This window comes from Hyperoodon ampullatus, assembly GCF_949752795.1.
Source record: "Hyperoodon ampullatus genome assembly, chromosome: 1".
NCBI lineage: Eukaryota > Metazoa > Chordata > Mammalia > Artiodactyla > Ziphiidae > Hyperoodon > Hyperoodon ampullatus.
The window spans coordinates 224762545-224778974 of record NC_136914.1 but is presented as its reverse complement, the minus strand read 5'-3'; the positions used below and the strand labels follow the sequence as shown (position 1 = coordinate 224778974).

At 45.0% G+C, this 16430-nt stretch overlaps 1 protein-coding gene across 11 annotated transcripts in view; it reads right to left on the bottom strand.

The window, feature by feature from the left end:
* Positions 1–16430, bottom strand: part of DOCK1 (dedicator of cytokinesis 1) — a gene marked incomplete at both ends in the record, with an annotated part of 536109 nt that overhangs the window by 192738 nt on the left and 326941 nt on the right. For all 11 annotated transcript variants that reach the window (XM_079700789.1, XM_079700792.1, XM_079700795.1 and 8 more), the window contains 2 exons: positions 6061–6155; positions 13636–13737. In XM_079700789.1, the coding sequence (XP_079556915.1) occupies positions 6061–6155; positions 13636–13737 (197 nt within the window). The remainder of the gene's footprint in view (positions 1–6060; positions 6156–13635; positions 13738–16430) is intronic.

The following is a 16430-nucleotide window of genomic DNA, read 5'->3' as shown; positions in this document are numbered from 1 at the left end:
CACTCTACTGGGATGAATTCAAGCCCTACGACTGGAAGAAAGACACAGAAACGCAACTAAGTGGTCACGTTTGTGTTAACAACCAGAGAGAACTCTAAGACAGCCACAGCATAATTCTTCAACATTAGACTAGGCTACACACACCACAAACTGTAAACCTGAACATTTTAGCTGATAGAAGCTCAAGAATGGCGACCAGCACTTACCTGCCAACAGTGAAGGTCTATGCTTCCAATGCCACCTGAGATCTTAAATGGAAACTCAGCATTTGCTTCCCTCTGGGTAGATTAAATAGCACTTCTGGATGCTAACACACAAGCACGCATCTACTATACCTGAACTGTGCTTATCTTAAATGTCATCTTGCCGTCTGACACTAGTATATCCCAGAGCAGAGTTATAACATCAGACTATTGCCAATCACTTACTATCTTGAATATAGCAACCAAGTGACTACTGTCCTTTGGGATATTCATTATATCCTATAAATTTGATTCCTGATTTACAAGTTGTTGCCCCAAAACGAATGTAAAATGTAACTAAAGACAGCATCCAAGCCCCACGAATTGAAGAACAGTCCATCTGCAGAGGCAAAGCTGAACAAGCACACGAATATTTAAGGGGCCGTAGAGGCTGATTTTGTCAATTTCTGAGCTGTAGGTGGTAAAACAGCATGTCCAGCTGTGCCATTAAAACTTAGATACAGACTCCGGAAACTTCTGGGAATTACTGCTTATCCCAAGGAGGCAAGGAAACATCCTCTGATGCATGCCGGGAGGAGTGGAGGAGAAACAGACAACTCTGGCAGCATGTAAGATATCAAGCTCGTAAGTCATAGGAATAAAAAGGGGCAAACAGACAACGACAAAGAAACAGTACTATATGGTATCTATGTAATTTCTATGGGAAATTATTTTATTAAGATATTAGTGAGATTCTGTCCTAAAAGTTCACAGCAGGACTCCATAAAGCTCAGTAATGGATGCGATCCTCTGTAACAGCATATACTTCTAATGGCTCCAAAAAGCTAAGTAGGAACATCTTGACTTCTGTGCTTAAAATTCACTCAGGTAAGTAGTAAATCTTGCAGAAAAGTTGTGTTTTAAAGACATAAGGATTAAAAACAAAACAAAATACTCTCTTTGGGAAACAGGAGGCATACTCAAGGTAGCAGGGTGGTTTTAGGCTACGGGCTCTTTAAATACTGGCCCTATAACCTCCCAGCTGTGTGTTTTTTGGCAACTTAAGAAACCTTTGTGCCTCAACTTTCCCATCTGTAAAGTGGGCATAAAAACAGCAGCTGTCTCAGAGTGCTGCTGAGGGTATTAAGGACATGATGACTTGTAGTCTCCCCCCAGAAGTGCTTGGCACGTGGAAAGCATATGTTTCAGCTCACCCTTAGCCTGAAGATGAAAACGCACAACACATCACAAAGAATGCGTGTGTTAAATGAAAAAGGAGATAAACTCTTCACTCTGAAACTGGCATTTAAACAAGGATGTTAAAGAAAACTAAAGGCTCACCAACCAGATGTCTTAAGATAGCTTTAAGTGTTACCTAGTTGGCTGCATGGAGGCAGTATCTTCCTCAGCCACCCAACCGATTCAGCTTCTAAAACCCAATATTGTTTATTCAACAGAGGGGGCAGTGCTTTAAGGCAGTAAGATGTAAGAAAGAAAATTACAATGATCACAGCCCCAAGTTTTTTTTTTTTTTTTTTTTTTTTAATTTATTGACTTATTTATTTATTTTTGGTTGCGTTGGGTCTTCGTTGCTGTGCATGGGTTCTCTCTAGTTGCGGCAAGCGGGGGCTACTCTTCGTTGCGGTGCACAGGCTTCTCATTGCGGTGGCTTCTCTTGTTGCGGAGCACGGGCTCTAGGCACGGGGGCTCAGTAGCTGTGGCACGCGGGCTCTAGAGCGCAGGCTCAGTAGTCATGGCTCGCGGGCTCTAGAACGCAGGCTCAGTAGTTGTGGCTCGCGGGCTCTAGAGTGCAGGCTCAGTAGTTGTGGCGCACGGGCTTAGCTGCTCTGTGGCATGTGGGATCTTCCCAGACCAGGGATCGAACCCGTGTCCCCTGAATTGGCAGGCAGGTTCTTAACTACTGCGCCACCAGGGAAGTCTCTCACAGCCCCAACTTTGATCAGAGTCTAAATTGCCTCCTTCATGGCCTGCTCTTCTGCTATTCCCTGTGGCTGGGGACCTTGTGCCTGCAAAGTGTGTCAGCTGTGAGAGGAGGGCGGATTGGCTGCAGCTTCTCAGAGTCAAAATCTCTGCAAATAAAAGTGTCTTTGGGGAACTCCCTGGTGGTCCAGTGGTTAGGACTCGTCGTTCTCACTGCAAGGGCCTGGGTTCAATCCCTGGCTGGGGAACTAAAATCCCCCAAGCTGCGGTGTGGCAGAAAAAAAAAAAAGGTCTTTACTTGGTATCAACAAACCCACGCACACGTACACAGACACATACACACGTGTGCGTGCACACACAACCACACACATGCACAAACGTCCATCTACATGCGCATGCACACATACCACACACACACACACACACACACACACACAGAGGCATACACAGACACAGCTCCTCTTTGGGACATTCTGATGGAGGAAACGCTGTCAGCTGGAAGACTTGGCCTCAGAGTACTAGAATTCTTGATGAGACAGCTCCATACATTTTATGTACAACATAAAAGAAACCACAGGGATTTTACATTCTGAGTGTTTCCTCCTTTATGGAGATGTCTTTTAGGGCTGCAGCCTACAAGCATACTGCCCAAGATAATAGGATGCACTTCCGGCTCCAGACCCTAATTCCATCATCATTGACACAAGACTTTATCCTCAGAAGTCTCCAGCATCTGCCTTTAAGAGGACACAACAAACTGGGGCTTCTGCCTTGCAGAGCTGCCTTTCCCTACGAACAAAGAACTCTCCTCCCTGTGGCTGAGATGCAAAGGCTTGGGTTGTTGGAGATGCCACGGCACACCTGCATCTCTGTCATGTGGCTGCACCCCGCAGAGTGGCACGTGAGGAGGAATGCAGGGATAAGGCCGGCTCTGGAGTGCAGGGAACTCACAATTCCAGCAAGCATGGGTCAAGCGACATCCTCACCCCGGGAACTACAGAACATCCTGGGAGAAGCTGGGCAGGGTCTCCGGAGAAGGAAACTCTGAGGGCTGAGCTCCATGCTCTGAGTCACAGAGCATGTGGCTTTCGCCCACGTGCAGGTCTGGGGTGATGATCAGATACCTCAGTGCTGGCAGGAGAAGGCAGAGGACGCAGTCGCAGGAAGAGGCTATGATGCAACCGTAAGGGTATAACTGAAAACAGACTCTCCATCACCATCAAAATAGCATCAGGAGCTTCCCTGGTGGCGCAGTGGTTGAGAGTCCGCCTGCCAATGCAGGGGACATGGGTTCGTGCCCCGGTCCGGGAAGATCCCACATGCCGCGGAGCGGCTGGGCCCGTGAGCCATGACCACTGAGCCTGCGCATCCGGAGCCTGTGCTCCGCAACGGGAGAGGCCACAACAGTGAGAGGCCCGCGTACCGCAAAAAAAAAAAAAAAAAAGGCATCAAAGTAAAGTGTGGATGCATCATTCTCAATGCGGTGACGGTTTACCTCGGTAGGACCCCTGGGACTGGGGTCACCAAGTCACACAACTTCTGAGGACAGATGGCATCTGACATTGCAGGAGCAGCCCTCTCCCGCCCTCGTCCCCAGGGTGTGGAATGCACAGCCTGGGTGCCAGGACACGGCCACTCTGCAGGGGAGATGCAGCACAGGTCAAGTCCACATGCGGGTTCACGCGTCCACACGCACACCTTCCGACCACACCCAGGGCCGCCCGGTGGCCTGACTGAGCGGCCGCCTTTAGCTCTACTCAGTGGAGTAACGGAGTCGTGGTTTCACTACCGACGTGGCAAGTCTATCTGCCGGGTCTAGTTAAATGCAGAGGGCCCGAGTTATTTCATTGCTAGATGTCAAGGACGGGTCTGTCGTTTTCAGCTACAGCATCCAGCAGAGCAAGGAGAGCCCGAGTCTTCCTGCAGATCCAGGACAGCGGGTTTTGTTTGTTGTTTGTTGAAGACGGGCCACTAAAAACATGAACACGGCAGCTTTCCAGACTCATTCTAAATCGTCACTCACAGAAGTTCATCCCGACAGAGAAAAAGGGAGAAACTCCTCGTGCTTTAAGTTCCTCACTTTCCGGGTGAGGATTCAGATCCCAAGAGAGAGCAGGTGGAAACGCAAGAGGCCAAGGCCAGGACCCCTGCTGTGAGCGCTAGCCACGCTTATGTCTCCAGCTGCGAGATGCTCCTCCCTCCCGAGCCTCTCCACTTAATTCTCAGATGTTGTCTGATGTGAGGAAAGAGGCTTCAGCCACAGCGACGTACAACTTAAGATGGACGACACTGACTTCTGCTCAGCCCTAGCGGAGGCCTGCTCAGAACCCGCAGCTTATGGTACACAGGGCCGATTTCATCCCTGCTGTCTTGCAAAGGAGCATCACCCACAAAAGGCAAAGGGAAAGGCCCTTGCTGCTATGAATTTATCCACAGGGTGGACAAATCATTAAAAAGAGGCAAAGACATCAGGGAAAACGTAAATGAAAACCAGAACGAGACATCGTACACATGCATCAGAAGGGCTAAAATGGAAAATGGTGACAACAGCAAATGCTGACGAGGATGCAGAGAAACTGGATCTCTCTTACACGGCTCGTGGGAATGGAGAACGGCAGAGTTTGGCAGTTTCTTACAAAACTAAACATATGATTACCATGCAATCCAGCATTTGCATCCCAGGACAGTTGTGCCAGAGAAATGAAGACTGAAGTTCACACAAAAACCTGTACAGGAATGTTCACAGCAGATATATTTGTAACAGCCCCAAACTGGAAATAGTCTAGACGTCCTTCAACAGTAAAAATGGTTAAACCACCTGTGGTACATCCATACTAGGGAACACGAACTCAGCAATGAAAAGGAACAAACCACTGATACGAGAACCTAAATGAGTCTCCAGGGAATTAGGCAGAGTGAAAGAAAACAAGTCAATCATCCCAAAAGGTTACAGCCTGTATGATTCCATTTATATAACATTTTTGAAATGACAAAATTTTAGAAATGGAGAACAAATGAGTGGTTGCCAGGGCTTAGGGAAGGGGGTGGGTCACAAATGGGGAACCAGAGGGACCCCTGTGGTGAAGGCAATGTTCAGTGTTTTCACCGCGAGGGTGGATTTGAGAACACACGCGTGTGAAAAAAACTGCAAGAAACTAAACACAAACACTAATGAGTACAAGTCAAGCTGGGAGAATCTGAAGATGGGTAAATTGTATCAATGTCAGTTCCCTGGTTGTAGTTTGGTGCTACGGTTTTACAAAATGTTATCGTCAAGGAAAACTGGGTGAATTGTACACAAGATCTCCTGTCTTACTTCTTACCGCGGCACTATGAACCTACAATTATCTCCATAAAAATTGCAAAAAGAAAGAAGCAGAAAAAAGAAGTCAACAGAAATTCCTTCTAGAAACCACATGTGATTGAGAACCCCACGATCTTTGTTGGCGCTTACAGAAATTATAAAACCCAAGTGCTAGAAAATTAACCAACAGCCCTCACAAGAAGATGAACAAGGTACGTGTTTAATATTTAATAAGTATGATGAAAATGTTCATGATTTTTCTAAGCTGAAATATGTGAAATGCAAACACTTTTCAAAAAACTCCCACAGAGCTGAGAATCGCTTTGGGTAACAAACACATACGGTTAAGATTACATGGCAAACTGATGCCCTTGACAAAGGTGAAGGGAAAGGCGGATCACGCTCATGTTTGTTTTCTCCAGGGGGCAGAGCCCAAGTTCTCAGCCCCAGAGCCTGTGCTGGCATCAGCAAAGCACCCAATTTCCAGGCCCATTTCTCCAAAGAACCATTTGCATCACAGAAGGGGGAGCACCCTGTACATTGTGGGAGCCCCCATGGTATCCAGGCAACACCTCCATTCCCACCAGACATGAATCAGGCACCTCGTCAAGGAGAGCCTTCCCCTGTACTCACTTATTCTGCATCATGTTCATGATGACCCAGTCGAAAGGGTAGACATTCTTCCCAATGAGGTTCTTAAACATGATGAATGTTTCCATCAGAAAATCCTGAAATAAAAAAGAGAACACTGAAACCCACCCAGAAAAAGGTGAAAACCAATGCCCCCTGGAATAATTACATTATAAAGGACTCTTTTTTTTTTTTTCTTTTAACTGAATGAGAACATACGAAAAAGTAATGAAGATGTATTTCACAGGAGGTATGTCTTACACTTCTGCCTTTCTGTTTGCCTGAGCACCTCCTGTCCTGGAGAACTTTTTCAAGGACATATTAAAAGATACTCCTTGGGCATATTTAAGAGTCACAAAGAGTAAATCCCTGAAGGTTACAAATACATAGTCACACTCTTTCTGCTTAAAGAAACCTTTTAAAACAAACATAACAGGCAGGTCGTAACTATGTCTTATATTTACTCTACAAAGATTTTTCATTATGAACAGGGCCCATTGGGTTGAATATGTGGTATTATTATCCTTTCCTTTTTCTTATGTAATTTAACAGCTGAAAGGCTCAAACAGGAACTCCTGACCATCTGCACCTATTCAGCTCCCAGTAAACCATGTGAGCATGTGGTCGCACTCCAGACTCTTTTATGTGGCATCCTCAAATCCACGAGCTCCTCAGTTATGCCTCTGTTGTCTCCTGGATAGATGGTCCCTGAATCTCACGCGTGGTGCCCTGCCGCCCCACCTTGCTTCCTGGCCAATCAGACCGCTCCCGGCATCGGGAGAGGGTTCCCCTTTCCTAGTGGGTCCACTCTGTGCCTGTCAGAATGAGGAGAATTTCTTGACTCTGACAGTGTAGTGCTTATTCTGAGCTAACCTGAACATAACAAGCGGTTATCCTGAAGAGCACACATCCCGGTAGCCCGGGATGCACGCTCCCTCAAGATCTGGGTGGGAAGGGGACAGGCAACTGAGAATTCATGTGGGAAATGGGGTCATAGTCAGAGATGGCCAGATAGAGTGGATGTTTCTCATTTATTTAATCTACTGATTCATAATTAGGTACAATGGCTGTGAAGACCAAGGTGGTGAGCAGAATTTATGCAGCCAAGAAAGCAATTCCCAGCACAAAGTTCTACCCAAGAATTTCTTGCAAAGAGACACCAGTTCCATCTGACAGCAGCGATAAGCCGATGTTCAAAGATGCTTCCTCTGCAACCGTTAACAGCAATGCCAGGTTACAGCGAGTCATCTCTGCCTTGGGAGGGGTTTGTCGAGCCTCCTCCCATGAATAAAAACTCAAGGAGCAACCGTGATCACCCTTTATACAACAGAGGCCTCCAGTGCAGGAGAGGTTAGGATCCCGGGCAGAGTCGAGAGGGAAACGTCAGTTCCGTGTCCTCCAAACTCTGCCCACAGGAGCCCTGACCAGCAGGGCTTGGGAGCAGGGGTGTTCTAGGTGCCCCCTGACACAAGGAACAGCTTCTCTCCCCAGTTTAATTACTGAAATTCATACTTCACTCCTTAAGTTTCCCCACTTTGTCAAGAGTTTCACATTTTAATGACCAGGTTGCCTACTCTGCTGGCTGAGTGCCGTAATTTAGTCACATCTCTATTTGCATGAAATTGCTGGCTTTCTTGCTGATCACTCCTCAAAGCCTAATAATTGAGATACAGGGTCTGGTTTTTATTATTCTAGAAGAGAAGCATATTTTCCCAATTCCTTTTTTTTTTTTCCCCTCTAGGAAACACAGTCCCGTACTTCATTAGTATGGCTCAGCTGTTAAATGTTGGTACTTTGCTGATCAAACAAAACGCTGCAGATTGTCGGAGATGAGGTTTTGCAAGGCTTCCCTGTCAGTCTGCATAATTTACTAGCCATGGTGGTGGTCCCCACCACTGCATTTGCCTAGAACGGCTGATGAGGCTGAACAGACTATTACAACTGCTATCTCCAAGTCAAAGAGGGGAGGTGGAAGATTAACATGAGATATTTTGTGAAAATTTCATCTTTTTATAATCAATCCATCCCTGCTGCATTTTTAGTTTGATTATTCACAAGATGCTCCATATAATAAGTGGACAGCTCTAACAAGAGCCATCAGTGTATTCCACAGGCAAAATCTTCTTGTAAAACCATCTGCTTCTGTCCATCTCTATCCCCACCCACTTGGATAACTGATCATCCTTTTTCACCTGGACCACCAGCGGGGAATCCTAGCCCATCTACCTATGGTCATTCTTGTCTCTCTTGGTCCCCACACTTCACCCAGAGTGACCTTTTCAAATTACAAATCTGATCAGGGCACCAACACTTCCCCCAATCTCCCACTGAACCCATGTCCTCAGGGGCTTCCCAGTGTTCCTAGATTAAAGCCAAAGAGTCTTGATTCTCAGAAGTAGGAAGTCACCGTTCTCTTAAGTCAAAGAAATAACTGTTTCAGACAAGGACCATCAACATATGCTAAACTTATCAGATGAAAGATTGCTAGAGGATAGGGCCTTTGCAATTTTCTGCAGATGCCAAAGTATTACCCAAAGATTACATGATAATCTTTAAGGGGCATGTATCTTCACAACAGAGAGATCTGGCAGTTACTCCCTTTTTTTTTTTTTTTTTTTTTTTTTTGCAGTACGCGGGCCTCTCACTGTTGTGGCCTCTCCCGTTGCGGAGCACAGGCTCCGGACGCGCAGGCTCAGCGGCCATGGCTCACGGGCCCAGCTGCTCCACAGCATGTGGGATCTTCCTGGACCGGGGCACGAACCCGTCCCCTGCATCGGCAGGCGGACTCTCAACCACTGCACCACCAGGGAAGCCGCAGTTACTCCCTTTTAACCAAGTGATCAAACCCAGCATCATCAGTAGTGGTCAACCTGGCATCCCCAGACTCCCAACAGACACACCAGGGAATGCTTAACACCAGCTTGTATTCCGCTTGCCAAAAGGATGAACTTGAATTTTAGATCAAGCTTCCAGTTTGAAATAGGAATTTGCAGAAACAAATCTGCACACAAGGCAGCAATCAAAAATTCCAGAATGGGTAAAAGTCTGCAAAGCTAATGACTTTATCCCTTCAAAAAACTAAAATAAATAAGAATGAAACAGAATTTTAAAAAGCAATGCCATGAATGGGAAGGAAAAACAAGGTGATGAACTTATTCTAGAAAAAAGAAGAGATTAATGAGAGATAACCAAATACAATGTGTGAATCCGGACTAGATGCAGATTTGAGAAAGCCTATAATGAAATACAACAAAGACTGGGGAGAACTGAGGAGAAATTTGAATACAGACGGTATGAAGAGATGATTGTTATGTTCTGGAAGGTCATGAAGGCCACTGACTATTGTCTTCAACCTTGAGAGGTATTTGCTGAACCACTTACATGTTTCTCACATACTTATGGGATTTGGCTACATAGAAAGAGGTACGTAGAGATACAGGGGAGGTAAGTATGGCAAAGTGCTGCAACTGATGAATTCACATGACAGGAATAATGCTTTTCATTGTACTATTCTTTCAGCTTTTCTGTATGTTTGAAATTTTTCAAGATAAATAGAGCAAAGAGTACAAGCAAAATGGAGAGAATCAACACGAGATCAGTGCACTGTATCACCGTCAACATTCTGATTTTGACATTGTTCTATAGTTTTGCAAGATGCCACCATTGGGAGAAACTGGGTAAAGAATACAGGGATGCTCTGTATTATTTTTTCCAGCTGCATGTGACTCTACAATTTTCTCAAAATAAAAAGTTTACTCAAGAAATAAATGCTTTAAAAATAATTTTAAAATAATTAAGGGATACACAGTAAATAAATGATACAGAAATGGAAACCAAACAAGCAGAAAAGCACAAAGCCTCTTAGCATGACCAGTGGGGTCCCGTGCACTCTGACGCCCCAGCACCTCTCCGGCTGCACCTCAATCCCGGGACTCTTGCTGCTCTACCACCCACAGTGCCCTTTCTTCTATTCCTCGATATTCCACAGTCCTCTCCTTTGCAAAGAAGGCTTCCTGACCACCCGACTCAGTCCAGCCTGGCTGCTTTACAGGGCTCATTCTTTTGAAGCATGGATAACCTGGGTTATCTGAAGGACTCCCTGATTACCTGTGATATCCTCCACTAGACTGGGGGCCACAAGAGCAAGACCCATCTGCATTGCCTGCTGTCACTTCCTCCAACTGTCAACACAAAGTCAGTCTCCAATCAATAGCTACTGAGTGAATTCACTATAAAAGGATTCTGCACCCCCAAACTCATCATCCAGTGGAGACAGTCTTCAATAAAGCTTCATCTACGAGGAACGGTCACAAGAAATAAAGAAACGGATGCTCAGAGCAAGGCTCGTCCTGCTACTCATGACATTCTCTACACAAGCTTGTGAATCACCCTTCGGTGGCCATTTCACATGGAAATCAAGGCTCTTTAAGACCAGGCCTGCCCAATAGCAGAATGTTTCCTAGGCAAGGACAGTCACCTGGCAGATATTCTTGCTTTCATAATCCCCGTGAGCACCCTCACCACTTTCCATTTGTGAGAAGTCACTCTGGGCCACCCCAGCACAGGCTGATGGTTATCTGGGATGGACAAGGTACAAGGGAAGGGGCAGTGGGCGATAGCCACCAGGTGAGGTCAAGGCAGGTGCCGGGTAGGGGTTCCCAGAACGGGTTGGGATGGAAGCTGAATGGAGGCAGGAGGGGAATCCAGGAAGAGGACGCTGAGAGCTCAGAGCTCTGCCTGACCGGGCTTCCCTACATAACCTACAGTTGGACAGGACTGGGAGAGGCCACAGAAAGAGGCAGGGATGCACGGGAGCCTGTGGCTGCCCCTGGGTCCTCCTTGGAGATGAGAGGGACCCCACAGCCTGGTTCTCTCAACCTTCGCTGTCCTGTCTCCTGCATTCACTCAACCTGTAACCAACAAGCGTTACTTCCACCAGCACTGTTCTTGGATACGTCATTATTCACTCAGTTGCTCCACAAACATTCCTTTATGGCCACGTAGTGGGAATTCGGGACAAGTGTCAAGAGCACAGGCTCCCCTGGAAGGTCCAGAGTACTCCTCATCACCTCTGATCTTACTATGGACCCTGGGTACGTTCTCCACCTGTGGTCCTGCTTCAGTAACTGGACACAAGACAGCTAGCAGCCCCGTCTTCAGGCCAGCATCTCCACTGCAGAAGAACTTAAAGACCCCACATGGCTCACCATCCTAAAGGGATTGTCTCCGTTATGAGAGAGTTTTGAGCCAAACGTGTCCACCCTTTTCCTTTCCCGGATTAGTCTTTCCGTTCCACGCTGTGCTCCATCCTTTCACTGTCTTGGGGTCCAAAGGGTCATTTGAGAGACTGTAAAAGTACCAGTTCTGAGGCCTGTGACTTTGGTGTTGATCATAACTGAGATTTTGTCTGGGAATGACTCATCCAACCAAAAAAGAGCTAAATTTGAAAACCTGAAGCAGCACTTCTTACAAGGAAGTAGTCTTGAGAAAATGGTCTAGGCTATTCGTACACTGCATTACTAATTAACTTCCAATTATTTAACACAAAATGACCTTTCATTTTTGTGAGCATTTGTCCAAGTAGAAAAATAGTCAAATACTCTCTATGTATAGTTAATAGATAGGAACACATTTTACAAAGTTCTGACAGATTAACAACAATAAAAAAGGTTTACAATCCTTGCAGTATGAATTCATGATATCCAAACCACAAGTGCCATTTTATAATGGAAATCAAATTGCCTGCAAATAATTACTGTTCTGAACTACTGTGTCTAAGGAACCAAAATCCCTTGGGATATCAGGACCACAACTTGCAACAAGTATCTGATGATCTACTCTGTGCAAGGAGAGAGGGTACACACTTGGAATTCAGCAAATTACAGTCATTTTTAAACACTATTTTGTATAATTGCTTTTCACAATACATTGAAGCTTCCCTATCCACAGCAACACTGAATAATTCAGATTAATTTTTTTTTTTTTTTTTTTTTTTTGTGGTGCACGGGCCTCTCACTGCTGTGGCCTCTCCCGTTGTGGAGCACAGGCTCCGGACGCGCAGGCTCAGCGGCCATGGCTCACGGACCCAGCCGCTCCGTGGCATGTGGGATCTTCCCGGACCGGGGCACGAACCCGTGTCCCCTGCAACGGCAGGCGGACTCTCAACCACTGCGCCACCAGGGAAGCCCCAGATTAAATATTTTTAACAGTTTGCATGAATCGTATGATTTTGATCATGTGACTATTCTGATAAAGGGCAGATAATTAAATGGAGTCCTAAGTTTTCAGCACAGGTAATGCTTCTCATTCTGAAAAGTTTATTATTCAGCCTGAAGTGTTGTCTAGGAAATTGTTCATAAAGGTTCAGCTACAAGTATCCTTCCCCTGATCAAACATGAGGCATGAAATGTTTCACACGGCAAATCTGATTTCACTATGCCATGACTGCTGAAGAATCACAGGACATAATCACATGTGCTATATGTTACACGCATGAGTACAGTTCTACATTAAACTGCTCGTTAAGATTTTTAAAGAAAACTAAACACAGAGACACACAAACACATACACATTCTTGCTCCTTGACTTTTATTTAAGGAAAATTGCTATGATTTTAAGGTATAAATCCATTTTTGTATCTTTAGAAATTTAAATACATATATTTATTATTATTTATTATATTAAATATTATATATATATAAAATTTAAATAGACATATGCACACACATATAGCAGCAACAGCTAATAAGGTAGTTTTTTTTATTAGAATTAATCCTTTGGAAAAAAGCCTTAAATGCATTGTCTCTATCCCTTAATAAGATTGATGTAAAGTGCAACCAACCTTGTTCTGGAAACGCTAGTAGAACTTGCTGCAGTCTATAGGAATCTAGGGGCCTCAGAAATGGAGTCTGCATTCTCAGACAGGAGAGCCGAGGTGGACATCTACTCAGAAACTCTGCAGACACATTGGCTGCGGCTTTGCAGAGGACATCTGCTGTATGGCCCTGCGATGTCCGCTTGTTACGGACAGAGCTCCTAAGTTCCCCTCTGTATGTCTCCTAATTAAGTTGTACCATAGTCTCACTGAGGATGACTAGAGAATTATTTCGAGAAATGCTAATGAGCTTCCGTGACTAGAGCTAATTAATAACGGAGCACAATTTAAGGCTGACAGTGCTCCCTGGCTTCTGCTATTGAAAGCCAATCAGTAAATGAACAGCAGTTAATGACAGACTCTCCATGGGTAACATCTCCAAATTTTCCGTGACCACAAAGCATGGGAGAGAAAAGAAAAAAGGGATTTTTCTTGGCTGACACCCTGAATCACTCCCCAGGTCAGCACAAGGAGAGAGTCTGGATCTTGACCCTTATCTTCTTACAAACACGCCTTTAGTTAGACCATCCCTGGTGGCTTCTGAAATCAAGTGGAGGCAAGTCCAAAATCATATTGAAAATGGAAATACTTACATCAGCGTTTTGCCTAAAATGCTGGCCTCAAAACACAGTTATAGAAAGTCAAAGTTACTGCTAAAATGCTGGCCTCAAAACACAGTTATAGAAAGTCAAAGTTACACTCACCACCACGTCGGTCCTCATTTTCCCAAAAGTCTTGATCAAATGGGCATAATGATAATCTTCCATTTGTCGTAAAATAGCTGTCATACAGGCCACGAAGTTTCCCTGTAAACAAATCAAAAGATACAATGAGATGAGGAGACCACAACACTCATGGGAGAAATTGATGTAAACTCAGAGTCTGGGATCAAAGCCCATCAGGGAGAAGCCATGTGCCAGGCTGCCCAGCTAAGTGAGCGGTCACTCCAGCCTCACCATCTTTTCTTTTGCTACATTTCCTTCTAACTACATTAAATGTTTCCTGATACATAACTGTCCAGTCTGGAAAAAACAAGCTTGAAATATTCTCGCATTAAATATGTGCAATGAAAGTCAGGCTCGAAACCGCCACCACTGTGCGCTGTGTTCCCTGGAAAGTTGCTGCCCCTGTTATCAGGCAAAGTGTGTGCAGCCCCTGCTCCCGGGCTGTGGCAGAGAGAAGACTTTTATTTCTCAAAATCTGCCTCTATCCCCCCCTTGGCCAATTTGGAGGCCATAACCACCGACTCCACAATGAGTTATGGCTCACTTCTCCTCCACCAGAAGCATGTGAGGAGGAATGCAGCCTCATCAGAATGTAAAGTGGGAGAGACGGGGAATTTCTCATACCAGACAGAGCTGGCAGGAAAGGAAAAGAAGGGAAAAAAAGAAACCACCAAACAAAATCAAGACATGGAGCCACTGAGGGACCCGAGCACTGAGCAACAGAAGTGCCCAGCATGCGAGTGGCTGTGCATGTGGACGTGTTTGCACGTGCAGGGCTGTGCACGTGTGTGTGTGTGTGTGTGTGTGTGTGCACAGACACACTAAGGGGATTTGCTCTAGCGGGGAAGCAGGGGGTTAAGCAGTCCCATTGCCATTAACTGCAATGTATCACTTCTGGGTTCATGGCTAACAATTTCCTAAAAGACTTCTTTGCTTTTAAATGTTTTCCCCTAAAGTAATGATATTTCAAGAAACAGAGGACATATATTTTCTCCCATTAAACCAGCACAAGTCTGGTAAAATTATAGGATGAGATATACTTTGAGACATGTCCTTAATTTTGCCTTATTAAATGAGTTCACAAATTGCATTCTTTTACTAACTGTTTTACAAGCACTGTATTTGAATGCCTAAATATCTCTCGTATTCATTTCAAATGCATGCTCTACAGTGAAATGTTAAAGTCCAAAACTTTTTCGGATCCATTTTATATCTATAATAAACATATATGCTTCCAAATGGGTCCTCAGAGGATGCATTATGTAAGTTGAACAAATAAAATAATGATAATAAGGTATCTTCCATTTGCCAGGAAATGTAAGCTATTTATGAATGATGATAATTGCTGAAATTTAGATTTCAAGTTGGTGTTCAGGGAAAGAGCTAACTAATGTTTGTTTTCCTTTGGAGGAATGATTCGTAAAATGGTAAAATGTCTATTTATGAGTATACACTTTTTTTTGTTTGTTTGTTTTGGTTTTTTTGGGTTTTTTTGCAGTACACGGGCCTCTCACTGTTGTGGCCTCTCCCGTTGTGGAGCACAGGCTCCGGATGTGCAGGCTCAGCGGCCATGGCTCATGGGCCTAGCCACTCTGCGGCATGTGGGATCTTCCCAGACTGGGGCACGAACCCGTGTCCCCTGCATCGGCAGGCGGACTCTCAACCACTGCGCCACCAGGGAAGCCCATATGAGTATACACTTTTGAAATATGTAAATATTTGGCATTCCGTTGAGCTCAAGAGAAGCCGCCTTTGTATCTTCTTTACTCCTGATGAGATGCCACCTTTGGGATAACAGTCTTCATAATTTTACACGTTGACCAATTGCAATATGTCAGGCACTGTGCTGAGGCCATTAGAACCATAGCCTCATTCAATCACACAACAGATTCTCATCTCGTCCCATTTTATAGGCAGTAAAACTGAGGCTGAGTGGTGTTCTCCTCTTGATAAGAATATGGAAAACCGGCTGTGAACCCAGCACACCAGTTACAAAGTGGGTGCTTAGTAGCTGAGCTAATTTTCCTCTTATCCAGATAGGCATTTTAATTCTTTTTCTGAGAAATCTGAGGTCAATGACAATGGCCAACCTGAAGTAGAGACTTCATGCACTTCTGTGGTCATCAGAGAAAGCTGGGAAGAGGATGAGGAAACGAAAAGGCGGCCATAGACAGTGTCTCAATTTCTACCCTGACCGAGGTGGCTGTGACCTGGTCTCCACCCTACTAGACAGGGAGATTTTCTAGGGCAAGAAAAGGCCTGTATCAGTCAAGGTTCACCTAACAGGGGCTCAGATTAATTCTCTGCAGGTCAAAAGAGTTAAAGAATAGGGACTTACAAATTAGAATCATTGAAATCACAAAGCTGGCTATGTATAATTCAGAGCAACAGACATATGTACTGTGCTTAAGATATCAAGTTGAAAGTGGAAAGAAGACCCCAGAGCAGCCTTGAAAACGCAAAGGACATGCACACTGAGTAACATTAATGGAAAAAACACTAGAGCATCAGGAGTCTGGCCAGATACTCGAACAGGTGACGTGGACATACTCAATTTAGGGAGCAGGGTGCCATGTAATGCTGAAAATTCATGCACGGCAAAGGCTAGGGGAGCTGACATGATGCATAACGTGAAAAACTGAAGAGAACGGAGCCATTGCCATAAAGCAAGTCCTGGGAATAATTAAATGGCCGGTCGGGAAGCCTTCTCTCTGGATGAGAACATCACAGAGAGGGCAACCAAATGGCCTCCTATTTAACTGTAATGGGGACTA